This window comes from Physeter macrocephalus, chromosome 4, assembly GCF_002837175.3.
Source record: "Physeter macrocephalus isolate SW-GA chromosome 4, ASM283717v5, whole genome shotgun sequence".
Classification (NCBI taxonomy): Eukaryota; Metazoa; Chordata; class Mammalia; order Artiodactyla; family Physeteridae; genus Physeter; species Physeter macrocephalus.
The window spans coordinates 97,636,958-97,664,397 of NC_041217.1; the positions used below are offsets into that span (position 1 = coordinate 97,636,958).

General features: G+C 36.8%; 1 protein-coding gene and 1 long non-coding RNA gene across 2 annotated transcripts in view; one reads left to right on the forward strand and one right to left on the reverse strand.

Moving 5' to 3' along the window:
• Positions 1-18,022, reverse strand: part of LOC114486014 (uncharacterized) — a 92,099-nt gene extending 74,077 nt beyond the window's left edge. The window contains exons 1-2 of the long non-coding RNA XR_003679259.2: positions 17,947-18,022; positions 17,803-17,864 (exon numbers count right to left, since the gene is read on the reverse strand). This is a non-coding gene — a long non-coding RNA (uncharacterized lncRNA). The remainder of the gene's footprint in view (positions 1-17,802; positions 17,865-17,946) is intronic.
• A 156-nt stretch (positions 18,023-18,178) lies between these two features.
• Positions 18,179-27,440, forward strand: part of DPYD (dihydropyrimidine dehydrogenase) — an 840,387-nt gene continuing 831,125 nt past the window's right edge. Inside the window, exon 1 of the mRNA XM_024119602.3 lies at positions 18,179-18,349. Within this exon, the coding sequence (XP_023975370.1) occupies positions 18,311-18,349 (39 nt within the window). The 5' untranslated portion in view covers positions 18,179-18,310. The remainder of the gene's footprint in view (positions 18,350-27,440) is intronic.

The following is a 27,440-nucleotide window of genomic DNA, read 5'->3' on the forward strand; positions in this document are numbered from 1 at the left end:
AAGGGTAAGCTGGGATAAAGTGAGAGAGTGGCATGGACATATATACACTACCAAACGTAAAATAGATAGCTAGTGGGAAGCAGCCACATAGCACAGGGAGATCAGCTTGGTGCTTTGTGACCCCCTAGAGGGGTGGGATAGGGAGGGTGAGAGGGAGGGAGATGCAAGAGGGAAGAGATATGGGGACATATGTATATGTATAACTGATTCACTTTGTCATAAAGCAGAAACTGACACACCATTGTAAAGCAATTATACTCTAATAAAGATGTTTAAAAAAAAAAAGAAAAGGCAGAAATTGTTACTGTTTAGGATATTGTTATGAATGGCAGGGAGAGATGGAAGAAAAGTAAGGAAAGAGCTATGATGTCTATAAAACAAAAATTTAGAAAAGACTACCTGAGATCTTGTTGTCCAGTAGCTTACTTTTGGTGGCAGGATGGTTGTCTATGTTCTTTGTGCAGATTTCCAGTATAAAGACTTCATATCTTCCTTAGTAATTCATTCTAATATTTCATCACTTTGGCATAGAGGTTATTTTCCTTATAGCCAATTAAACTCTTTGATAATTTATTAATTCATTTCTGATCTGATGTCAGAATAGAAAACTGCTCACTATTCTTATAAAAAACCTATTTAAATGAATCATTTTTTCAAACTCAGTAAGCTTTATCTTCTCTAGGCTAAATGATCTCAAATTCCTTCATCTTTCTCTACTTTTATTGCTTTAGCCAATTTTTTTCTTATTCTCAGAACAATCCATTTTAAAGTGTGAATTGCTTTTTGTGTCATTGCATCATATGAGTTGTTTTGAGATTTGTGTTGTATGCTTAGTAATTCTGCTTAGTGCAAATGACGGGAGAAAGATGACAATAGAGCTTATCACCTAGGCATGGACTTATTATATGTATCAACCACAAATACATGTATTTACATAGGATGTGGTTGATACATATAGTTACATATGTAACTTATATGTTTGATTCTTACTGTAGCACAGAAAAGTCACCATTTAGATAATATCATTCCCCAAACATCAGGATTATTATAGGTCACAGGTAGACTAGACTAGACTAGACTAGAATAGAATAGATAGATACATAGGAAGATAGGTGGATTCTGTAGGAGAATATAGGCTACTATTACACTATTTCAGGTTGAAACACATACTGAATGAAGGAGTCCTAGGCAAGAATCCAGGATATGCCTGGATTCAGTCTTGAGAAGATACACAGTTAATCTTACTAAGCCTCTTTTCTTTTCACTGTGATAATTAATATGAAGTTTAGCACAGTAGACACTTTAAAAGTTAGTACCGGGCTTCCCAGGTGGCGCAGTGGTTGCGCGTCCGCCTGCCGATGCAGGGGAGCCGGGTTCGCGCCCCGGTCTGGGAGGATCCCACGTGCCGCGGAGCGGCTGGGCCCGTGGGCCATGGCCGCTGGGCCTGCGCGTCCGGAGCCTGTGCTCCGCAACGGGAGAGGCCACAGCGGAGGGAGGCCCGCTAGTACCATTCTCCTTGAAGAAAACTAAAAATGAACTTTTTAAATTCCAATGCATTTACAAAAAACAAACAAACAAAATCCACACATTTCTAACATTGTTTTATCAATAATAACTTCTACACACACAAAAAGTAGTTATCAGAAATTCCCATAAAATACATAAGCATCAGTTTCTCTATCTTTAAATTCTGATTGCTGTGATGATTAAATCGGAAATTATATGTAATGTCCTAGGCATACAGTAGCTGATCAATAAAGGCAAGGTTTTTTTGTTTTTGTTTTTTGCGGTACACGGGCCTCTCACTGTTGTGGCCTCTCCCGTTGCGGAGCACAGGCTCCGGACGCGCAGGCTCAGCAGCCATGGCTTACGGGCCCAGCCGCTCCGTGGCATGTGGGATCTTCCCGGACCGGGGCACGAACCCGTGTCCCCTGCATCGGCAGGCGGACTCTCAACCACTGCGCCACCAGGGAAGCCCCCAAGGCAGGTATTTTTATTAGTCCTAAGTAAAATTAATGACTAAGCATGCATGGTTCAACAGAGGACACCACACAGCAATCGATGGTAGCTAAGGCTAGTACAGATGGGAAGGTGGCTCTGTCCACACATTCTAGTCATTCATTACCCAGGAACAACAAGTGTGGGCCAAGAATATCTTTCCTTAGAACAATAGAGCATGCCAAGTTCCTAACTGTTCAATACAATTTCTCAGAAAGAAACATTTGGTGGCCTTTACATAGAAAGTATGATGCCAAAAGGATGTTTTTGGGTCCATATTTTTTAATCTCCAAATTGCAAATAGTGGTGTTGAAAAATGTTTCTCGACTGAAAGATATATTCTTTAGGGGGCCAAAGTCAATCCTGAAATATGTTAATGTTTTTATATCCTAATGATGGTGCTGAGGGGGACAAAAAATAATCTAAAACCCTTAAAAAACAAACTTTTGTGTGTGTGTAACACAGATGGTTGGAATAAATTATAGGACTCAATAAAAAGCAGTTCAATTTACTTAGTTTTAAAATCCATTTGGACATTTATCAAAGATCACATTGTGAAATGTATTTGTGCTACTTGGAAGAGTCATGCTAATCAGTATCCCTCACCTTCCCACTCCTCCGATTGAAAAAAAAAAAAAGGAAAAGAATAAGACGATATTTAAAAGAATTTCTTTCAATTGAAGTTTAAAACAAGATAGTTGAATTTATGAGTTCAGTGATGACTAACCTTAAGCAATAAATCTAAACAGTATACTGAGTGATAAAATATATCTATATACACACAGATATGTCACATAAAATGGCACAAACATGTAATTATTAGTGCTTCTAAAAGAGTGTTAAAATACTTTAGGAACGATTATCCTGTCTATGATACAAACTGTTGTTGGGAAGGAAGAAATTTTCCTCTACCCTTCTAGGTTCTTCTGGCTGGTCTAAGAATTAAATTGACATGAGACAGATTAAGAAGAGAAAATCAAACAAAAATTTAATAACATGTATACATGGGAGAGACCCAGAAAAACTGAATAACTCTCCAAAATGGCTGAAGCCCTCACCATAAACACCATCTTCAGCTAAAGACAAAAGAGGGATAAATTGGAAGATTGGGATTGACACATATACACTACTATCTATATAATTGATAACTAATAAGGACCTGCTGAATAGCACAGGGAACTCTACTCAATACTCTGTAATGACCTATATGGGAAAAGAATCTGAAAAAGAGTGGATATATGTATTTGTATAATAGATTCACTTTGCTGTACATCTGAAACTAACACAATATTGTAAGTCAATTATACCTCAATAAAAATTTTTTAAAAAAGAGGATATTGAGGGTGGGAGAGTCAGTTTGGGGAGGTATCAGGAGCAGCATAGTAAACAAGGGTGATTGCGATGCAGATTCAAGTCACTGCTTTCTCTACTGATAAGAGTTTCTAGATATTTGGTCATCCTCCTCTCAGGCACAGAAAGACACACTTAAAATGGAGATTCCTCTTACAAATTATGTTTCTTCCAAAAGGGCAACTCCTACGTGGTTTTCAGAGCCCTTTCATGTCTGCTGTTTCTCAGAAAATAACCAGTTTAAAACAATTAATATGCCAAAGAGACATATTTTGCGCTGGCAAATGCTGCTCCTCAAAACTACCAAATAATTGTTCTCTAGCATTCTGCAAATTAGATGCAATTTTTTTTTTAAAGCATAATTTGATAACATTTTCAATAGATGGAGAAGGGACTGCTCAGGACACTTGAAAAAACAAAACTAATGAAACTCTTTGAATGTGTTTAAGACATGAAATAAGAAAATGGAAATATTTTCAAATTTATTTACTTTATACAGGTGACTATATTTATCAAATATTGCCAAGTAAGTTGCTAAGACAAGAATGAGAACAGAAAACATGTTTCAGAGTAAGCTTCTAGCTTGGAGTTTCTCTGATTGCCATACATGATAAATTTCAACTTTTAAATGTCTAAGGATACACTGGGGCAAGTGCTACTGGGAGAATATACAAGTATGCTGATTTTTAATCCATTTGTTTGTTCAATCAACACATATCTGAGTGTGTCTACTTATTTCTAGATACTATGTAAGCTAAGGATTCAAAGATTAACAATACATAGTCCTTGCCTTTGAACAATTCTCTCTGGTGGGTGAGACAGACTCATAAATGTATAATATTCAACGTTAAATGCTAATACAGGAGTATGAAAAGGTGAAAGGGGACTATAATGTACTAGCTGTACCATGCATTCAGGCAAAATATTTGTTAAGCATATACAGTGTTCTAGGTAGTAGTCCAGATACTGAGAGTACAGCAGTGAACAAAACAACCTTACAGAACTTAAGGTAGATGATGAATGGACACATAATTAAAACAAACAGAATGCTAGTTTGCAGTAAAGCAGGAAAGGGGTTTGGTGAATGTGAGAAATGGGAGCTACAGTTTTAATCAGGTAGTCAGAATAGACCTTACCAAAAAGGTGAATTTTACATAGATGCTTGAAGCTGATGAGGGGCTCGTTGTTAGAATATCTGGTAGAATATCACTGCAAGCGGAGGGAACAGCAAGTGGAAAGGCCTATCTGGATAGAGTTGGAGTGAACAAGAACAGCAGGAATTAGGGGGAGAGAGGAATCAGACAGCTAGATCATGCATGCCTTATAGGGCGCTGTAAATTTTACTGAGTAAATTGGGAAGCCGTGAAGGGTTTGGAGCAAAAGACTGATGTAATTATTACTTTATAGATTAAATAAATCAATACATTCAATCAATTATTTTGTAATAGGACATTATTCAAATATTCAGATTATTTTGTCTAGTTAGATGAGGCTTAAGTAGTGTTCACTATTTGCCAGTTTCTATAACTTAAAAAATTGTAGCCAGGACTATGATATTAATAATTCTACTTGCCAGTTTCTATACCTCTTAAAAATGTTCATCCAGAAATACAATATGAATAATTATTTTCATAGAATGGACTGTAGAATATTATCGACACTTTTGGTATTCAGCTTTTCATATAAAATACTTCATATGAAAATTACAGAATGCCTAACATGTGTCAAGCACCATGGTAGGAGTAAGGAAGGTCTTCCTTGCATGCACATATACAAATTTATAAAAGGTATATGTGCTTGTGTATTTGCTCATGATGCAATAGAGTTTTTAAAATAACTTTTACTCTTTCCTATAATTAACTAATATGTGTTTGTTACTTATCCATGTATATTCAGACCATATAATCTCATATGTTCTTTGATATATTGCCAGTATCTTTCACTGTGGGTAAAATTCTACAACCCCAGTTCTAAGGACTGCATAAGACTTAACTGTACCCATTCAATACAGTTATTAATCAGTCACCTTTTGTAGGACATTTATGTTGTTACCTTTTTGTTTTTGCATAAACAACATTGGAATGAACCATATTTTTAGGTATATTTTGCATGGAAGCATAACTTTTTTTTAAAGATAAAAATATAAGAAATGAAGCTGCTGGGACAAAGATAATGCACATGTTTAAACTTTGGGTATGCACTGCTAAACTGCTGTAACTATACACCATAAGGAATTTTTACTCATTATAGAGTCTTATGAATCCATTAATTTTCCTATGCCTTGATCACTCCTTAAATTTTCTTTGCCAGTCTGATAGGTGAAAAATCATATGTCATTATCATTTAAATGGCATTTCTTTGATTATTAGTTCGGTTGATACAATTTCACTTCTTTATCATCCACTCGTATTCTTTGTTTTTTTGTGAATGGCCCATTAATGCCCTTTATTTATTCATTTATTACTAGAAATCTTTTCCTCTCAGGCTTTCTGTATGATGTCAAGTTTAGAGAGAGTAATAATTAATATTAATTCCAACATATTTATGTATGTACTATTACTAGGTGCTGTGTTAGGCATGGAGAATGAAAAGATAAGACACACTCAATACTAAGAAGGACCTCACAATATAGAGGAGGTGGTGATCATGAAAACAAACCAAGGAACAAGAATAGCCTGTCATTCATTATTCAGAAGATTAAAAATGGATCTTTATAGTTTCGTGTTGGAAGATAGGAAGGTAGCCACTGATTGAGAGACAGAATTCCTTCTGAGGTTTAGGTTTTTCTTTCTAGGCTTTGATTAAAACCATAGAGATCTGTTTTATTTTTTTGATTCCACATATAAGTGATAACATACAGTATTTGTTTTTCTTTGTCTGACATTTCACTAAGCATAATGCCCTCCAAATCTCTCCATGTTACTGCAAATGGCAAAATTTCATTCCTTTTTTATGGCTGAGCAGTATTGCATTGTGTATATGTATATATATATATATATCACATCTTCTTTATTCATTCATATGATGATGGACACTTAGGCCACTTCCATATTTGGCTACTGTAAATAATGCTGCTGTGAACCTTGGGGTACATGTATGTTTTTGACTTTGTGTTTTCATTCTCTTCAGATATATACCCAGAAGTGGAATTGTTGGACCATATGGTAGTTCTGTTTTCAAGTTTTTGAGGAACCTCCATACTGTACTCCATAGTGGCTCTACCAATTTACATTCCCACCAACGCTGTACAAGGTTTCCCTTTTCTCCACATCCTCACCAACATATGTTATTTGTGGTTTTTTTGATGATAACCATTCTGACAGGTGTGAGGTGATATCTCATTGTGATTTTGATTTGAAATGCCTGAATAGGCATCTCTTTGATGATTAGTGATGTTGAGCATCTGTTCATGTGTCTGTTGGCAATCTGTATGTCTTCTTTGAAAAAAATGCCTATTCAGGCCTTCTGCCCATTTTAAAATCAAGTTGTTTGTTTGTTTATTTTTTTGATATTGAGTTGTATGAGCTGTTTATATTTTTTGGATATTAACCCCTCATCAGTCATATCATTTGCAAATATTTTCTCTCAGTAAGTTTTCTTTTCATTTTGTTGATAGTTTCCCTAGCTGTGCAAAAGTTTTTAAGTTTAATTAGGTTCCAGGTGTTTATATTTGCTTTTGTTTCCTTTGCCTTAGGAGACAGATCCAAAAAAATATTGATTTACGTCAAAGAGTGTTCTCCCTATGTTTTCCTCTAGGAGTTTTATGGTTTCCTGTCTTACATTTAGGTCTTTAATATATTTCGATTTTATTTTTGTATATGATGTGAGAAAATGTTCTAATTTCATTCTTTTACATATGCTGCCCAGTTTTCCCAGCACAATGCATTGAAGAGACTGTATTTTCACCATTATATCTTTTTCCCTCCTTTGTTGTAGATAAACTGACCATAAATGAGTGGGGTTATTTCTGGGCTCTCTATTCTGTTCCACTAATCTATGTTTGTTTTTGTGCCATTACCATACCGCTTTGATTACTGTAGCTTTGTAGTATAGTCTAAAGTCAGGGAGTGTGATACCTCTTGCTCTGTTCATCTTTCTCAAGATTGTTTTTGCTATTTGGAATCTTCAGTGCTTCCATACAAATTTTAAAATTATTTGTTTTAGCTCTGTGAAAAATGCCATTGGTATTTTGATAGGGATTGCACTGAATCTGTAGATTGTTTTGGGTAGTATAAATATGTTAACAATGTTAATTCTTTCAACACATGAACACAGTGTATCTTTCAAGCTATTTGTGTTGTCTACAATTTCTTTCATTGGTGTCTTATAGTTTTATGAGTACAGGTCTTTTACCTCCTTTGTTAGACTTATTCCTAGGCATTTTATTCTTTATGAAGCAATTATAACTAGGACTGTTTCCTTAATTTTTCTTTCTGATAGTTTGTTTTTAGTGTATAGAAATGCAACAGATTTCTGCTTATTAATTTTGTATCATGCAACTGTACCAAATTCACTGATGAGCCCTAGTAGTTTTTTGGTGGCATCTTTAGAATTTTCTGCGGTATCATGTCATGTGCACACAGTGACAGTCTTACTTCTTCCTTTCCAATTTGGACTATATTTATTTCTTTTTCTTGTTTGAGTGTTGTGGCTAGGACTTCCACTGTTATGTTGAGTAAAAGTAGTGAGACTGGGCATCCCTGTCATATTCTTGATCTTAGAGGAAATGCTTTCAGTTTTTCACTGCGGGGTATGACATTAGCTGTGGGCTTATCATATATGGTCTTTATTATCCCAAGGTATGTTTCCTTTACACAGACTTTGTGAAATTTTTTTTTTAATCATAAATGGATATTTAATTTTGTGAAAAGCTTTTTCTGCATCTATTGAAATGACTGTATAGTTTTTATTCTTCAGTTTGTTAATGTGGTATATCACACTGATTGACCTGCAGATACTGAACTATCCTTGTATCCCTGGGATAAATCCCACTTTATCATGGAGTAAGAACCTGTTAATGTATTGTTGGACTTGGTTTGCTAATATTTTGTTAAGGATTTTTGCATCTATGTTCATCAGTGATGTTGACCTATAATTTTTGTGTGTGTGTGATATTTTTGTCTGGTTTTGGTATCAGAGTAATGCTGGCCTTGCAGAATGAGTTTGGAAGTATTCCTTCCTCTGTAATATTTTGGAATAATTTGAGAAGGATCGGTGTTAACTCTTCTGTACACGTTTGGCAGAATTAACCTGTGAAGCCATCTGGCCCTGGACTTTTGTTTTGGGGGAGTTTTAAAAATTACTGATTCAATTTCATTACCGTAATTGGTCTGTTCGTATTTCCTATTTCTTTCCTGTTCAGTATTGGAAGATGGTACATTTCTAGGAATTTGTTCATTTCTTCTAGGTTGTTCAAACTGGAGTATAATTGTTTGTAGTAATCTCTTATGATCCTTTGTATTTCTGTGGTGTCTGTTGTAATTTCTCCTTTTTCATTTCTGATTTATTGATTTGGGCCTTCTCTCTTTTTTCTTGGTGAGGCTGGCTCAAGGTTTATCAATATTGTTTACCTTTTTAAAGAACCAGCTTAGTTTCACTGATCTTTTCTATTGTATTTTTAGTCTCTATTTCCTTTATTTCTGCTCTGATGTTTATGATTTCTTTCCTTCTACTATCTTTGGATTTTGTTTGTTCTTCTAGTTCCTTAGGTGTAAGATTAGGTTGTTTACTTGAGGTTTTTCATATTTCCTTGGGTAGGCTTGTATCACTATAAACTTCCCTCTTAAAAGTGCTTTTGCTGCATCCCATAGATTATCCATTGTTATGTTTTTGTTTTCATTTGCCTCCAGGTTTTTAAAAATTTCTTCTTTGATTTCTTCAGTAATCCATTAATCGTTCAGTAGCATATTGTTTAGCTTCTACGTGTTTGTCTTTTTTTGCAGTTTTTTTTCTTGTCACTGATTTCAAGTCTCATGGAATTGTGGCTGGAAAACATGCTTGATATGATTTCAATTTTCTTAAATTTACTGAGGCTTGTATTGTGGCCTAACACGTGTTCTGTCCTGGAGAATGTTCCATGTGCACTTGAAAAGAACACATATGCTGCTTTTGGATGGAATGTTATCTATATATCTATTAAGTCCACCTGGTCTAACGTGTTATTTAAGGCCAGTGTTTCCTTATTGGTTTTCTGTATGGATGATCCGTCCATTGATGCAAGTGGGGAGTTAAATGCCCCTACTATTATTGTGTTACTGTCAATTTCTCCCTTAATGTCTGTTAATATTTGCTTTATGTATTTAGGTGCTGTTATGTTCGGTGCATATATGTTTAAAATTGTTACATGTTCTTGGATTGATTCCTTAATCATTACGTAATGTCCTTCTTTGTCTCTGTTACAGTCTTTATTTTAAAGTCTATTTAGTCTAATATAAGTATTGCTACCCCAGCTTTCTTTTGATTTACATTTGAATGGAATACTTTTTCCTCATCCTCTCACTTTTAGTCTGTATGTGTCTTTAGATCTGAAGCGAGTCCCTTGTAGGCAGCATATTACATGGGTTTTTTTTTTGGTCTCCATTCAGCCCCTCTATGTCTTTGATTGGAGCATTCAGTTTATTTACATTTAAAGTAATTATTGATAGGTATGTGCTTATTGCCATTTTGCTAATTGTTTGAGGGTTGTTTTTAATAGCTCTTTTTTGTTCCTTTCTTCTTATTTTGTTCTTTGCCCTTGTGTCTTGATGACTATCTTTAACACTGCTTGAATTCATTTCTCTTTTTTCAGCGTGTATGTATTACAGGTGTATATATATATATATATATATATATATATATAATTGTTTTAAGTTGCTGATCTCTTAATTTTAAATGCATTTTAACAACACTGCATTTTTACTCCTCGCCCCTCACTACTACTGTTTTTGACATCATATTTTACATCTTTTTGTTTTGTGTATCCCTTAACTTCCAATTGCAGATATAGATGATTTTATTATAGATGATTTTGTCTTTTAACCTTCCTACTAGCTTTGTATGTGGTGGATTAACTACGTTTACCAGATATTTGCCTTTAACAATGAGCTTTTTCTTTTTGTAATTTTCATCTTTGTAGTTGTGGCCTTCTCTTTTTCCCTTAGAGAAGTCTCTTTACTGTTTCTTGTAAAGCTGGTGCTGAACTCTTTCTCCTTTTGCTTGTCTGTAAAACTTTTGATTTCTCCATCAAATCTGAAAGAAAGCCTTGCCAGGTAGAGTATTCTTAGTTGTAGGTTTTCCCCTTTATCACTTTAAATATGTCATGCCACTTCCTTCTGGCCTGCAGAGTTTCTGCTGAAAAGTCAGCTGATAGCCTTCTGAGAGTTCCCTTGTACATAACTCATTGATTTTCCCTTGATGCTTTTTAATAATCTAGCCTCTGTCTTTAATTTTTGCTTTGTCATTTTAATTACAATGTACTTTGGTGTGGTCCTCTTTGTGTTGATCTTGTTTGGGACTCTCTGTGCTTCCTGGACCTGGATGTCTGTTTATATTCCCAGGCTAGGGAAGTTTTCAGCTATTATACCTTCAAATACGTTCTCTGCCACTTTCTCTCTCACTCTTCTCCTGGGACCACTATAAGGTGAACATTTCTATGTTTTATGTTGTCCTAGAGGTCTTGTAAACTGTCCTTATTTCTTTTCATTCTTTTTTCTTTTTTTTGTTCAGCTTCAGTGATTTCCACTACTCTTGTCCTCCAGCTCACTGATCCATTCCTCTGTATCATTTCATCTACTGTTGATTCCTTGTAGTGTATTTTTCATTTCAATTATTATATTCTTCACCTCTGGTTCTACTTTATATTTTCTAACTCTTTGCTAAAAACCTCTGACTTCTCACTTTGTTCATCCATTCTTCTCCTGAGATCTTTGACCATCTTCACAATCATTATTTTGAACTCTTTATCTGGTAGACTGCCTATCTAGCTCTACTTCACTTAGTTTTTCTGTAGTTTTATCTTGTTCCTTTGTCACTTCATTTTGCCTAAGTTGCTGTTTTTATCTCTATGTATCTGATAGGTTGGTTATGCTTCCTGACCTGGGAAAAGTGGCCTTTTATGAAGATGTTCTTTGGGTCCCAGCAGTGCACTCCCTTCTCTCTGGTCACTACAGCTATGTGTACTAGGGGTACCCCCTCTGTTGGCTGCATGGGTACTTCTGTTGTGGTTGGCTGTGGGTGGCTGCTGTCAGTCTGGTTGTTTGCTAGGCCCTGCTTTGTGTGGAAGCTGATGGCCACTGTTTGGTGGGGCCAAGTTGTGAAGCAGCTGACTGTGGAAGCCCGGGGAGGGGGGCCAGGGTCCCAGGGCTAGTGCTGGCTCACTGGTAAGCAGAACCAGGTTCTGGGGTGGGTGGTTGCAGGGTTAGGGTTCTCAGAGATAGTGTTGGCCTGCTGGTGGGTGGGGCTGGATCCTGACATCACTGGCTATGGGTTCTGTGGTGTCCCAAAGCTGGTGCTTGCCTGCTGGTGAGTGGGGCTGGATCCTGGGGCAGAATCAATGTAACAAAACAGAAAAACACTCACAGATATAGAGAACAAACTAGTAGTTACCAGTGGGGAGAGGGAAAGGTGGAGGGGAAAAATAGTTAGAAGATTAAGAAGTACAAACTAGTATGTATAAAATAAATAAGGTACAAAGATATATTATATAGCATATGGAATATAGCCAATATTTTATAATAACTTCAAATGGAGTATAATCTCTAAAAATTTTGAATCACTGTGTTGTACATCTGAAACGAATATAATATTATAAATCAACTACACCTCAATTAAAAAGAAAATAGAGGGACTTCCCTAGTGGGGCAGTGGTTAAGAATCCAGCTGCTAATGCAGGGGACACGGGTTTGATTCCTGGTCCGCGAAGATCCCACATGCCATGGAGCAACTAAGCCCGTGAGCCACAGCTACTGAAGCCCGCGCACTTAGAGCTCGCGCTCCGCAACAAGAGAAGCCACTGCAATGAGAAGCCCATGCACCGCAACGAAGAGCAGCCCCTGCTCAATGCAACTAGAGAATGCCTGTGCACAGCAATGAAGACCCAACACAGCCAAAAAATAAATTAATTAATTTTAAAAAAGAAAAAAGTTAAAAAAATTAAGAATAAAAAGAAAATAGAGATCTGCTTTTTAATTATTAGAAAATAATAAATGACAATGACATAATAAATAAATATAATAAACAATAAATAAAATAATAAATGACAATGACAATATATGGTAGGAAACTCACTATTTTGGTTTCTATGACCATGGTGACTATCAGCCAGGCTAACATGTGGAGGAAATGACTGAGCCCATCCCCAGAAATCACTTGCCTTGGTTGATTTTCACATATTTACCCAAGTGAATATATGAATATGCAATTACACATACACTGCAATCAGAGTGATACTTCAAAATACATATTTGATCATGTCATTCCACTGCTTTAAAAAACTTCCATTACTTCTCATTTCTTATAGGATAATATTCAAAATCCTAAACTAAGACTAAAACACCACAGTCCATTTTTGTTTCTACTGCCTCACTCTGGGACACTTTCCACCTGGCTTCCTGATCTCCAGATATCAGAGCCTTCTTTCCCTTCCACTAGGATACCACTGTTCTTGGAGTCTTTGCAGAGATTATTTCCTTGCCTGGAATGCTTTTGATCTCTTCTTTTTTTGCCTTCTTAACTTCTACTGTCCTTCAGAAATTAGCAGCAAGGTCATTTACTCAAGGTGTCTTTCACTGATTTCCCAGTCCTTCTGATATAACAGTTCTCTATATTTTCCTTGATATTGTTATTCATAGTAAATACTATATTTTTGTGTGATTACTTGACAATGTTTATCTCTCTAACTCATCTGCAAGCTGCATAAGCAGAGACTTCATTTCTTTTTTGCTTACCATGGTACTTCTAATGTTATTCACTATACCTAGTATGTATTAGGCATATAGTTATTTGTGGTATAAATAAATATATGAACAAATATAGGAATATCTCAGAATACTGAAATAAATGATGAGACTTTATTATAGGAGTCAGTGTTTTTTATGTCCAGACACATGGATAATTAAGTACATTTTACACGCAATATATTTTATCAGTGAAATAATATACAGTGGTGATAATGCAGCTTAGGTCCCCTGGGAAGTAGACCTAAGATAGAAATGTGCAGGCAGGCAGTTTATTTATTGGGAATTGCTATCTGGATGAGGACCTGTGGGAGTGGAGAATGAAGCAGGTTGGACAGGGGGAGAAGTTGAACTCTTGTCAATTCTAACAAATGTCTCAGATGATCCCTTCAGGGACCTCTGAAGTTGGGATGGCCCCTCAAAGACATCTTTAATTTAGGCAAGTGCCAAACCTTTATGGTCCCACATCAATCAGTTATTGGATGTGCATTACCTGAGGAAGAGGAATGACCCTTAAGTGAATAGCTCTCTTTAGCCAGGGACAATTTCCCAAGAGTGACTCAGCAAAGCCACTCTTCTGCCAACAGGCCCAGCAGCTGTGAGAATGAGTACGTTAGTCTTAACTTGCAGGGAAGGGTGGGAACCTGTGAGGCACATCAGACATCCACTGCAGTTGACCAAAAGAAACACTGAATAATTTCAGTAAGGTTCTGTCTCAATCCCCAATATAAACACACTTGAAACTATGAAAGAGTAAAATCTCAGCAAGAAAACCAAGAGACAGCTATTAACTGCCAGCTGCTGGGATTATGGTAAGTTTTGATTGTGAGAGAGAAGCAACAAGCCTGAGAAAAAAGTCTTGAGGTAATGACAGAAATTCAGGGAATATTCATTCTAGAGGATATTTTTCCCCTAGTTTAAGTCAGCTAAGTCTATAAACCTCCAACTCACACTGCATTTTACCCCAAATCATTCATAGTCAACCATACCCCAATGGTGTATATCTGGAATATGAGCATTGGAGAACATATCTTTAAACATTTAACGTGTAACACTGCATGGTGTTTTGCAATGTACAAAATACTATCATATATTTTGTCATTTAATTCTCATAATAACCCCATTCATTTAAATCACTTACTCAAAATCACTATGTGACAGTATGAGTTTTTGAACTAGTGGCTTAATTTTTGTGATGACAAGGACATTGTCTTTACTATACACTGAAGTATCACTAATGCCTATCTCAGGGCCTGAAAAAATAGCATTCAATAAGTAATCATTGAATAAATTTGTGACAGGAATTTATATTTTCTCTTTGTTATCTGTGATTTTTATGGCATTACATAATATATATGCATATATGTAGCACCCACATGTGTGTATGTGTGGGCTTATATAGGATACATGCAGGCTTATATAGGATACATGGCATATGCAGCTGAATAAATTATACCATGTTTATTCCATAAAATAGGACTAATATATACATTATTACCTTTTTGAGCAGGAATACTTGATATATTTGAGCCCAACTGATTTTTAGTCACTATCCTCTTGGTCAGTTTGGATAGGAGTTAATCTGGCCTTAGAAAATCAGATGGGGGAAAAAAGGTTTTATGCTAAATCAAAGGCTCTGACTTTTTGGAAGAAAATCATCTTCCAAAGAATGTTTTAAAAATTGCTTAATTCTAGACTAAAGAGGGGAAATAAAAGCATATGGAAATCTAAATTTTTATTGTGTTTCCAAAATCGTGGTACTGAATAACTTTCCAGAAATGAAAGATGACTCAAAAGCCTTCCTTCTGATTATGGTAATAATAATAATATTCATTTGTGTAATGTAAATTATTAGGCTGAGATGCATTTTGGTAAATTTGTACACTATTTGATATGCTGTCCCTCTAAAGCCTACAAAAAAGTAATGTGGAACACCTGATATTTGACTGTGCTTCCAAATGGAGGGACAGCTTGACAAGTGCCATCATAATTTACGACTTTAAAAAAGTATAGTGTGAATGCATTTGCAGTTAGCTTTAAACAGCTTGGATTATTTACAGGTACAACTGTGTTTAATGTTAATGTGGAATTTCAACGGATTTAAAATATTACTAGATTCCATCACTGATCATGGAGTATAGGTGTGGCATGTGAGCAATGTGATTATATGCCTTAATTAAATATCTCAGAATAGGATACATCTGTTTGGTGAGATTGAGAGGATGGTAAAATAACATTTAAATTTTCTATTTGATTATTGAGTATCACTGAAGAAGCTCTCACCTTTGGAAAGACAGCATATTTTGGTCTTTTATCCTCTAAGGTGGTTTAGGAGAATAATAATCACATAAAATCAAAATGGAAATATAGTGTCTAACTCTTAAGGATAACTTGGACAACTAAAGTATGGATTGCTAACTGATAAGATTTGTATTAGTGTGCAACCTAAAACAATGCATAAATCCATATCTCTGGTGGTCAGGAAATTGACTATTGAAACTTTCTGGTTAAACTGGAGAAGGAATCATACATATTAAAATTATATATATCATATTATATACATATGTGGATAAATGAACACATGTGTATATCTTTCTCTCCTTCTAAATATGTGTATATGTATGTATGATATATGTATGCATATATAAAAAATATCTCTAAGAAAGAGGATATAGATGACTTTGGTGGTGAGTAAGGTATGGTCGTAGGACGATGAAGGAAATCAGACTTTGGAATTTTACTCCATGAAAAGAAAAGTAGTTAGTTTGACACATTTTAACTAGAAAATCATTGATAGATACTATGATTTTACTTCCCAGGAATAAGTGGAACATTGAGAAGAATATATGGTAAAGTAAAACCGTAAAGTAAAACTAAAGTTTCTAAAATGAATTGCTTACTGCATAAACTAACTTTAGGATTTACTGAGTTCATTCAGTCACCTAGTATGCCTGGTCTCATGTTTCAGTCCTGGCCTAGACACTGAATATTCAGTAGGTTACCAAGCCAGATGTGAACCCTCCCTTCCTGGTGCTTACATTCTAAATAGAAGACAGATATTAAACAAATCACACTCAAATAAATATGCAAATAAAATCTGACAGGGCTATGGAGACAAAAATACGGTGCCCTGAAAGAGAACAACAGAGACAGGGTGGGTCTAATTTTGTTGGTGGTGGGGATAGGTCAGGGAAGGTTTCTCTGAAACCTAAAGTACAAGTAGAATGGAGGACATGTGTAAAGGGAGAAAAGTGATTGGAGAATGGGAAGATTACTTTGTGGCTGGAACATAATGACTCATGGCAAGAGTAGCCCTAGGTGAGGTTGGAGAAGAGGGGAAGAGCAGGTTATTGAGAGGTCACTATGGGTTTGTATTTTATTCTGAATACAGTGGGAACCACTGAAAGATTTATGCTGTGTGTGTGTGTGTGTGATGAGCCAATCGATACTTTTTAAAGCTCAATCTGGAGGGGAGAGGGGTAAGAGTAGAAGCTGCAATACCAGCAGCTTGGATCTTGGTGGATGCAGTGAAGAAGGAGAAATGAAGAAATGTTCCAAGATGTATTTAGGAGGTTGAATCCTGAGAGCTTGGGATGCATTAAATGTGGGAGAAAAGGGGAGTCAAGAAGAGTCCAAGGTGTCTACGTAACTTTCTACTTTCTCTTAATATACTATTAGATTTAAGAAAAATGTATCCAGCCTCTATCCAGGTTCTGGACGGTAATCTGATGGTTTCTTTAAAGTAGTCTTCCCAACCACTCAAGGTAGTGAACACTCACACCCCAGTTATTCTGTCCTAGTCCTCTAATCTTCCAAGCAGGCATCTCAGTCTCCTACTAGTTTGCTCACTTCCTTACTCTGAGTAAAATTTCCATGAGACTGATGTGTCTTCTTGAAGACTATAGGCAGAGCACCTAACAGTGTTTGGTAATTGAAAATGTTTACTAAATACCTGTTGAATGAATGAAAATGTTTAATAAATATTTGTTGAAAGAATAATGATAAAGAGGAAATACTAGAATCCAAGGTGCTCACTATCTAGCCAAGAGGACTAAGAAGTGTGATAAAAGCCTTAACAGAAGTAAGCAGGACGAGTTAACAGGAGAAGAGAGGACGATGGAGGGAGAAAAGAGGGACCTCTGGAGTACAGATACACTCAAAGATGAGGAGAATTATTTTCTGGATTGAGACCGTCTCTAAATGAAATCGTTCCCCTCTCCCCAGCAAGCTATAGAACAAAACATAAAGAACAATTCTTCAAAAGAGCTTCACATTTTAGAGCAATTTTTAAAGATAGACATTAGAACGGACTGCACTGCAAAAATACAACCTTGATTTTGTACCACCTACAGGACTTTACTACTTGCAGCTTCTGTCTGTAGAAATTTTTGCTCACTTCCATTCCGGGCCCCCTTTCTCTTCGCCCCTGCCCCCAGGGATTGTCAATTCTCAGAAGACCACTGCACTTGCCTGTTCTCGCCTACTTGTTGGATTGCCTGAGGAACATTTACTACTATCTTACCCCTGAGGAATTCTGAAGATGCAGCTGCCCATAAGACAATGTTTCTGCACCTCGCAGGGCTCCTGCGGAAGGAGAGAAAAGGAGTAATTAGTTACTTAGAGCGCCGACTGTTTTTACCTTTAATCACATCTGGCCCCTACGTACCTAGCTCAGCCTTTAACAGTTTACAGAGCAAAGGCCAGTCCCCAGAACGAGCGCTCTCTCCCTCCCTTCCTTCCGAGAGTAGAAGGAAAACAAGCTGCTAGGCTGGGGGCCGAAGGCGGGAGACAGGGGGCGGGCTCCTTCCCGCCACTCGGCCCACCGTGCAGCGCTCGGGGAACCGCAGGGCCTATCGCGCAGCCCCGCCCTGGGGGCGTCACCGCCCTGCGCCCGCCCCGCCCCCGCAGCGACTTCCTTCTGCTTTCCATTTCCACGGGAGCTCGAGCAAGCTGTTGCTTTGGTCTCCGTCTGGAGCCTGAGGACGCACGGAGGGTTCGTCTGTAGGAGACTCCAGGCCGTGGGCAACGCCATGGCCCCTGTGCTAAGCAAGGACGTGGTGGACATCGAGGTACCGACTGCCCGCGGGCTCGCCTAGGGAGGGCGGGGGACGCAGCTGGCGGGTTCCCGGAAGGCCGCCGCGGCCACCGCAGGGCCGGGGAAAGTGGGAGAGGCTGGAAACTTTGCCTCCGCGGGAGGTCTGCGGGGGAGGCGGAGGAGCGAGGAGCCGGAGACCCGTGTGGGCTGGCAGGGAGGGAAGTGGAGGGCCCGCGACGGTAGGGGTGTTCTTTGGCTTGGGACCTGGCTGTTTACTTCGGAGTGGGGGTTAAAGAAGTCCCTGAGTGGCAGTGACTGAAGAACCACGGGTGTTCGAGAGAGATGGATTTTCTCAAAGCGCTCATTTCTCACGTAGTCTATCCCGCACTTCCCCTTTGCCCCTGTAAGCGTTTCGCGTTTCCGGGCACCTCCAGTCTGCTGCCCCACCTCCAGTCTCGGAATTCTGCATATTTGCAAAGTATAGAAATAAAGATCTGTGTGTCAGCTATAGCAGCCCCTGCTAGCCTTAGTATTGCTTATGAAAATAACATAGGGAAGAATGGGATAAGGTATTGAAAGCATGAAAATACAGTGCCTTCAGAAATACAAAATAAACTGTATTTTCCTCTCGTCAACAGTTTTTGATTCTCTCTTGCACTCTGTTTCTGTAAAAATGTTATCTTTCTTCCTGTGAATAAAGTCCTTCCTGAAATACATGACCATTTCCTTTGACTTCTCCCTGAGACCTTTATGCATGCGATAAGACAGATATAATAACAAACAGTGATTTTAGACGTACTAACCCAATGTCAGCACTTTTGAGCTAAAATAAACTGCTTTGTAGTTTTTTGTTGTGTTTTGTTTGGGGCTTTTAAAAATTTGAGGCTCCTACTATGGTAAAACGTGTGTATGTGCACGCCTGTATTTTCCTTAGAATGAAAAAATTTTCCTTTCCTCAGTCCTTTCAGTGGCTTAAGTAAAATTTTAAAACCACCTGTTTGCAGAAGAGCTGCTTTTTGCCATCGTGTTGCCACTGTGTTATCTCTGTCAGTGATTGAAGGAACTTTGTGTTCTGTTTGGGGGATGATAGTAGTGTTTTCTCCAGATTGCATACATTGGTTTGAAAAATCCACTCTAGTAATAAGAGCCAAAGTATATTATGTGGACATGTCTACTTAATTTACTTGTGGTTTCTCTTGTGGATAGTTTACTTTTTCATATTGATCAGTATGATATATTTAACCCAATATTTATTCATGCACAGGGTAAAAGACTTGATTTACGTCATTGTCCTTTTTGGTCCTTGTTACTTTGACTTCACCAAATGCCCCCTCTGCCCCCCCCCCCCCGCCTTTTGAAGCTAAGTCAAATAGTAAGTTTCTGACAGTGTTAGGCAGTAGTGATGTACTGATTTCAGAGATAAGAATGTCAGAGGGCAGATGGCTTTTGGCTTTTGAATTTATCTATATCTCTTTTGCAGTTGTCTACGAAATCAGTTCATAACCATGTTACACTAAGGAAAAAGATGCCAGTGAAACATTAATGACCAGCTTAATTTCATGAATTGTTTCAACTAAGACCATTTAAGAAGGTCAAACCCTCACATTTACTCCCCTTAATCTAAGCTTAGTTGGCCCAATATTACTTGTGATATAGAATAGTGGCATTCAAGCTTTTTCACCTTTTATGTAGTTCATATATGCACCACACTTTAATCAGTAGCATCTTTCATCATGCATGGGAATTTTCTTTGCTCTCAAAGTAATACCCACGATTCAGGAGCTAGAGTACCATGCAAGGGTGTGAAATTAATCATTAAAATATAATGCAGTGAGGAAAAATACATTAAATCTAGAGGAACACATCCAAGCATAGATGTCTCAGGTGATCCTATTGACTCACCAAAGCTCATTTTTTTTTTTTTTGGAAGAGTCAGAATGAATTATGAAGGTTCAATTTTCTATCAAATTTGAATGTATACATTGGATTTGCCATTTTTGAATGAATTCTTTAAAATCATTGTCTAGAGATTGATCTGCTTGTGACCATTGCCTTGTCTCAAATATGTGGAGAAGCACATAATCTTCAAAAAAAATTATCAGTATAAAACAGTAAGTGTTCAGTTGATAAATGTGAAAAGAACAGAAGGTGATGGTGACAACCCGCTATAATAGTGACTTAATTTTCTCCTTAAGCTACCTATAGAACCTCAGGTTTCAGTGAAGCAGCCAAGAAATATTTTTGTTTCTGGGGAAAAAAGTTACTGAGGTTTACAAAGTTGTTTTGTGTGCTCACTCCATATTTCTAGCCTCAATCCAATAGCGCATCAGGGTTTGAAGGGTTGGGAGCATAAAAAACAGAAGGTCACCAGACTCCAAAACTGAAATATCCCTGGGCCGGAAGATAGGCATAGCAAGGATGCATTAGTAGGTAATAGATACTAGGCAATAGAATCTAGCTCATATACTAAAAAATTATTGTAATTGTAGTAATGGTAGCAGATGTATGAGAAGTCAGACGTTTTTCCAGACCTATTAATGTGGTTCAGGGCCTGGGATCTGGAGCAAACTGCCTGTGGTTGAGGTCTATTTCTACCCCTTTTTAGCATGGTGACTTTGTTTAGGTTACCTAGCTTCTCTGTGTCACATCTGCACAATCTGCTAAGTAAGGAAAATAATCATAGACAAGATAATAAACAAGATATAAAATAGACAAGATATAAACATAGACAAGATGTAAAATTAATAAATATATGTCACAACTTCACATCTTGTTAGGAAAAGGACAAAACGTTAAAAAATAAAAATATAGAACAACTATCTTAGGAAAATCACTGCCTGTGAAATAACTACTATTTTAAAGTTCATTAATGGTAGCTATATACTCTTAAAAGATATTTTGCGGGGCTTCCCTGGTGGAGCGGTGGTTGAGAGCCCGCCTGCCGATGCAGCGGACACGGGTTCGTGTCCCGATCCGGGAGGATCCCACATGCCGCAGAGCGGCTGGGCCCGTGAGCCATGGCCGCTGGACCTGCGCGTCCGGAGCCTGCGCTCTGCAACGGGAGAGGCCACAACAGTGAGAGGCCTGCGTACTGCCAAAAAAAAAAAAAGTTATTTTGCTTTGTGGGCTTACTTTTTGGATATAGCTAAATTTTGTCAAGAATGAATTTTGAATACAAATTCTCCTGGGAAGGTTTCAAGAAAGGTGAATATCAGACTTTGATCACTTTCCCTGACCTCAGCAATACCTTCACAATAATTCATTTAGTTTGAACTGACAACTGGTCTGTTGTCAATATCTGCACTTCTAAAAGCAAGTAAGAATGATTTTGGAAGAGTTCACTTTTGTTCAATGTCTTGTTCCTCTCCACTGACATGGGGAATTGAGAATTTACTGTAAAAGTAAAGCAGAATGAAAATGTATGCAGGTACAGTGAGCTTTTAATTAATTCTTTGGATATTAGTAGTTTTGGTAAGTATAGTTGAACTAAATTGCTGTCTACTCCTTTACTGTTTGCACAAATCAAGGTCTATTCTTAGAATTATCAATTAATGACTCATAAGGGGTTATAAACTCATTTCAAATTTATCTTGAATGAAAAAAGGATTTCAGTCCAATGTCCACAAAATCATAATGCTTTTAGAGTTAAATAGAAATGGTTTCTGAATTACCAATACAGTGACTTCTATTCATTTGAGAAGATAATCTAGAATTTTCTGTGTTTATTAATTAAGAAAATAAGATAATAAAATAATGGCTTTGGGAAATGGCAGTATAATGGAAACAACTTGGAGAAAGTAAATTTTCAGGAGAATTATGAAAAAAGGCTTATGAATTGGTAGAGATGGCAAAAGATGTTTCAGAATGCCCTTTATCATAACTGCTTTTGCCCCTGGGGAGGGAGGAGGTGCATAGATCCAAAGGAGAGAATAAGGATTCAACTTTGCAGAAGTTATGGGTTATTTATTTATTTATTTAAACTTAAATGTTTTTTACTGCATCCATTTTTGTCTCCTTCCTTTTATTGATTGGGCACCACAAATCTCTGGGAATGCTATCTTGACTTGCCAAGGCTTTTAAAGCATTAAAAAAAATTTTTTTTTAAATTTGTTTTGTGAGTTTGAGTTGTTAAAAATGTGCTTGTTCTCCTTTATTTTAAGCTGTCCCGTGGACAATACTTAATTTTATTTTAAAGTATTCCTCCTTTCTAAGGAATTTAGCTGGGCTGTAGAAATGTGTCTGATTATGTGATTTGGAAAGTTACTCCAAATTTGGAGTTATTCCAATGATAGCTCCTTGCAGTTTTAAGGTACTGCACATTCCTGTAGTTAAGGATGGTTATGTATGTATTTCATTACAGTTTTTAAAAAAAATTTACCTCCTACACATGAAGTAGATGGCTAGTTTCAGTGGTTTAATTAAAAACTGTGAGATTAATGACTAATGATGAATTATCACTAGGGAGATTTTTAGATTGGATCTGCTTAATCTTAATCATAGCAGATAGTGTTGACTGATTGCTTAATTGTTAAAATGTGCTAAAATTCAATAGTCTCCTTTCTTACATTCTAGAAGGAAAACCCAGTTTTGGAAAGCTCTACATTTACAGTAAGGAATTACTAAGAATACCAAGAAGATCTCTAGTCAGAATGCTGAGATAACTGGATGATCATTAAGCAATCATATCTTTCCTAAACTGTTGGAATACAGCATTTTACCAAACTCTGTATATAAACAAGCAACAACACAAGAGCTGAAAAATAGACCTTCCAATAAGGTAAACATGTGTGGTCACTGTGGGAGAAGTCTAGTAATTAGCATAAAGTTAAGCCACAAAATTAGAAACACTAAAATTGAAGACAATGAGACTAAAAAAAAATTGTCATGAAATAATGTGACAAAGGAACTGTAAGAGATTTGATATAGTCTAGGCTTCAATGTGGCTAAAGAGATTGAAAAGTAGAATTGGCCAATTTGCTTTTCTGCCTCTTAGCTAAATGGACACAATGATATATAGGAGGAAGAAATCTTCAGTCCTTAAAACTGTAAGGAAAGTTCTATGTCATTTATATCCTGCCTTAATTAAAAAATATTTAATAAGGCATTCTAAGGTTATAAATTTATCTGTAATCAGGATTTTGATTTTCAAATGTGACATGTTTGCCTTCTGGACTTCATTTGCTCTTAATCCTCCATGTTCAGACAGAAGGTATTTTTTGGCCTCAAACATCAATAATGTGGGTGTTCACAGATATCCTGGAGCCAATTATACTACTGATAACTCTTAATAGGATTATGTCTTTCCTGTGGTTTATAATTATTACTGCTTCCATTGGTTTTAATTAAAATGTTATACTAGTAGATAGGAAACATCTGTATTTAACTCAACATATAACTTCTTTCAGACTCTTCACCACGCTTATCTATATATTGATGTTAGGAACTCATTATTTTTGTATAAAAATATTTTGTACTTCACAAAATCAAGCTTCATTTCATGATTAGTTTGAAAAATAAACCAAAACAAACAAACAAAAATTGTGTTAAAACAGTCCTGGGTTCAAATCCTGGCACTATTATTTTTTTATTTGTGTGATTGTGGTCAAGTTGTTTCCTGGACTATCATTTCTTCCTCTGTCAGTTGGTTTTAATCTTAATTTATTTCATGCAATAAATTAAGGATTTAATTTATTAACTTTAATTTAATTTTATTTAATAAATAAGAATTAATTGGAGTCACGTACATATAATGCCTTAGACAGCATCTGTCACTTAAAATATGTGCTTTTTGAATGGTAGTAGTTATTGTAAATATTATTATTGCATATATTATCTGTGTTATGTAAATGTCGTTTGGCTAGAATGTTGTTCAACTCCAAGAATTAACTAGTGGTATCAAAAGCTGTTAAAATATGTGAAGAAAGGGAGAGTTAATGAAGTTAAAAGAATTATGAGTGAGGCTTATTACAGATTAAAAAATGTTGCAGACATGACTTATGAGAAAATTCCTGAATTCTTTTGGTCAGTATTACCAGTGAGATAGGGGAGTTTTTAAAATTCAGGTCAAGTTAAAGAGACCCTCTTCATTTTGAGTTTTATTTCTATTTAAAAAATATTTTTAATACCCACTGTATTACCAACCCTCTGGTGTAAGCTGCAGGAGATTCAGAGGAAGTATGTGGCACAGGCTTTGTCTATATAGGATTATCCACATCTAATTCTCTGGGGAATAAGATTCAGATTCAGCATTGACTGTTCTCCTACCCCCTAACCCTTGCTGTTTTGCTGCAGTGTACATATGGATTGATTTTTTGGTGTTTTTCTGAGTGTTTTTGTGACTAGATCAGGCCCAAGCATTGGTGAAAATGATTTCTTGGCATTCTCTATGATATGTAGAAGGGATTGGTGTTATCCTTTTCTGAAAAGAAATCCCTATACAATTATTTTAAGAAAAAGTGTCCAACTCTATATCCCTTTGTGTAAACTGGACTAAACTTATAGTTTCTCTAAGTCAGCATATTAGCTTCAAAGAAAGTTTCTTTCTGGACTTCTAAGCATCCCGGCACACACTATATTTGTATTTATAACTTTTTTAATTCCTAGGAAGGAGGGAATTAGAGATCAACCTATTTTGCACCAGGAAAAGGTAAAGTGTGCCCTTTCTAAAGGATGACTCAGATAATAAACTTTTTATACTAGGTTATAGTAATTTAATTTCTTTGAGGATTTCAGCTTGGTTGTGTAATAGCATTCTCACTATCTTCTACCTCTATCATAATAATTAAAGAGACAATCTGTGTCCCTACCTCCCAGGTGCTTGGAAATTGATATTATGAGTGCTTATGAATGTCCCCTTGAGGCACTCCTGGCTAGGCCACTTTGAAGAAAAATCTCTTCATCAATAATGAAGCCTGAGGGCCACTTCTCAGGGGACCCACACAAAATTACATGTCAACTCCAGGCCTGATTTATACAGATGGTGCTCAAGGATGGAGCCTGACTGCACTTCTCCCTCCCCCAATATTTTATTACCTACCACTCTCTGCTGATCCTCCCTATGCCCTTCCCCACTTTCACCTCTCTCCCCAAACTTCATCCTCCAGTTTTCAACTTGTTTTACCTACTCAAGATTGACTCATCTAAGTAGATCTGTTTGTTTAGTCTTTGTGAAATCCTTTGAATGATATTAAAAATTGACCATAGTAACATGTTAAAACTTTAGAAATGTTAGTATGTGTAATTAAAGGCCACAAGGAAATCTTCAGCAAAACAATAGAAGATAATGTGTATTTACTATATGTTAATTAAAATTAGTATCCTGGGATAGGGGCGAAGCCTGGGGCTATTTTTGCTCCATAAGTGAGATCCCTTGCTGTCTGACCTTGTGGAAATCATTCAACCACTGTGAAGAGTTTGCTGATTCCTCAGTGAGTTTGCTATTGATCAGTCTTTTTCGGATGGTTTGTGATACAATATGGCAATGGTGAAATCGTTTGGCAATGTGACCTGCTGGGTGATCATATTAAGGAAGTGCAAGGTAGTGGTGTAGAGCTACTGTATTTTACATGCTAGGTAGGATTAAGTGCACCATTTATACCAGCTATATGGATTTGATATACTTATTCAACTGATTTTTAAACTTTCTTCATGCTTGCCTGCTTCCTTTTCTTTTTTAATCAAATGAATGAGTTAAGTCTAAATCTCTCCTGAGCACACAGAAAAAGTCCGGTCCTTCTTTATATGGCTGGAGTTCTGTGAGGGTGATCTGGAATTAATAAATTCATATTTTTGTGTGTCTGTAGAATGATGCTGTATTTAACTAGAAATTAAGACCAGAGATTCCAGAAAGGAATCAGTTTCTCCAGTGTGCTTTTTGATTGATAACTGTCAATGGAAACTAGAGTTCAGATAGTGGATCCCCAGCCCCACAGAAATTCAAGTTACCTTTCTCTGACTCTTTGCACCATAGTGTCCTCAAAGCTTTGGGAATTTTCTTCCAAATGTTCTTGCATGACAGATTTTGGGGAGTGCTGGTGAAAAGTTTGAAATCCTTGGTAATTCAAAGAAGAAGAAGTCATTCAGTTCTCTTCACAGATCCCTAAGATTAAAGCATAACAACATTCACAGCAAAATACTCTTTTTTGGGGGTTAATTTTCATTAATTTTTAAAAATTTCTCTAACTTAATTTTAATTATTTTTCATGATCATTACAGAAGATTTAAAAGATGCAAAAAAAAGTGAAAAGAAGATCCCAAACATACAGTCACACCACATGAAACAGTCATGCTGATAGTAATTTAGTATTTTCCTATACATGAGGTTTTTTTCCCTATAAATAGTTTAATCACGTATAATATTCATTTAGGTATAGTTGATTTACAAGATTGTATTAGTTTCAGGTGTATAACAGTGATTCAAAATTTTTATAGATTATACTCCATTTAAAGTTATTATAAAATATTGGCTATATTCCCTGTGCTGTGCAATATAACCTTGTAGCTTATTTATTTTACACATAGTATTTTGTATCTCTTAATCCTCCCCTACCCTTATCTTGCCCCTTTCTGATTCCTTCTCCCTACTGGTAACCACTAGTTCTCTGTATCAGTGAGTATGTTTCTTTTTTTGTTATTTTCATACATTTGCTGTGTTTTATTTTATTTTTTGATTCCACATGTAAGTGATAACATACAGTACTTGTCTTCCTCTGTCTGACTTATTTCACTAAGCATGATACCCTCAAGGTCCATCCATGTCGCTGCAAATGGAAAAATTGGCAAAATTTCATTCTCTGTTTTGGCTGAGTAATATTCCATTATACACACACGTGCATGCACACACGCACACACACACGTGTGTGCACGGCCCCACCCACCAGCAAGCAGGCTGCCTTAAGACCCCCTGAACCCACAGCCTCCCCTGGGTATGGCCCTGTCCATCAGATGGCCTAAGACTTGATGCCACACACCAGGGAGCAGGCACTAGAACTGGGACACCCCAGCACCCTTCAACCAGAGACTCAAGGACCCAGATTTTTCCTCCAGTGGACAGGTACTAGTTCCAGAACCCCCTGGGTCCCACCCCAACTACCAGTACGTGGACACCAGTCCCAGGTCAGTTGCAC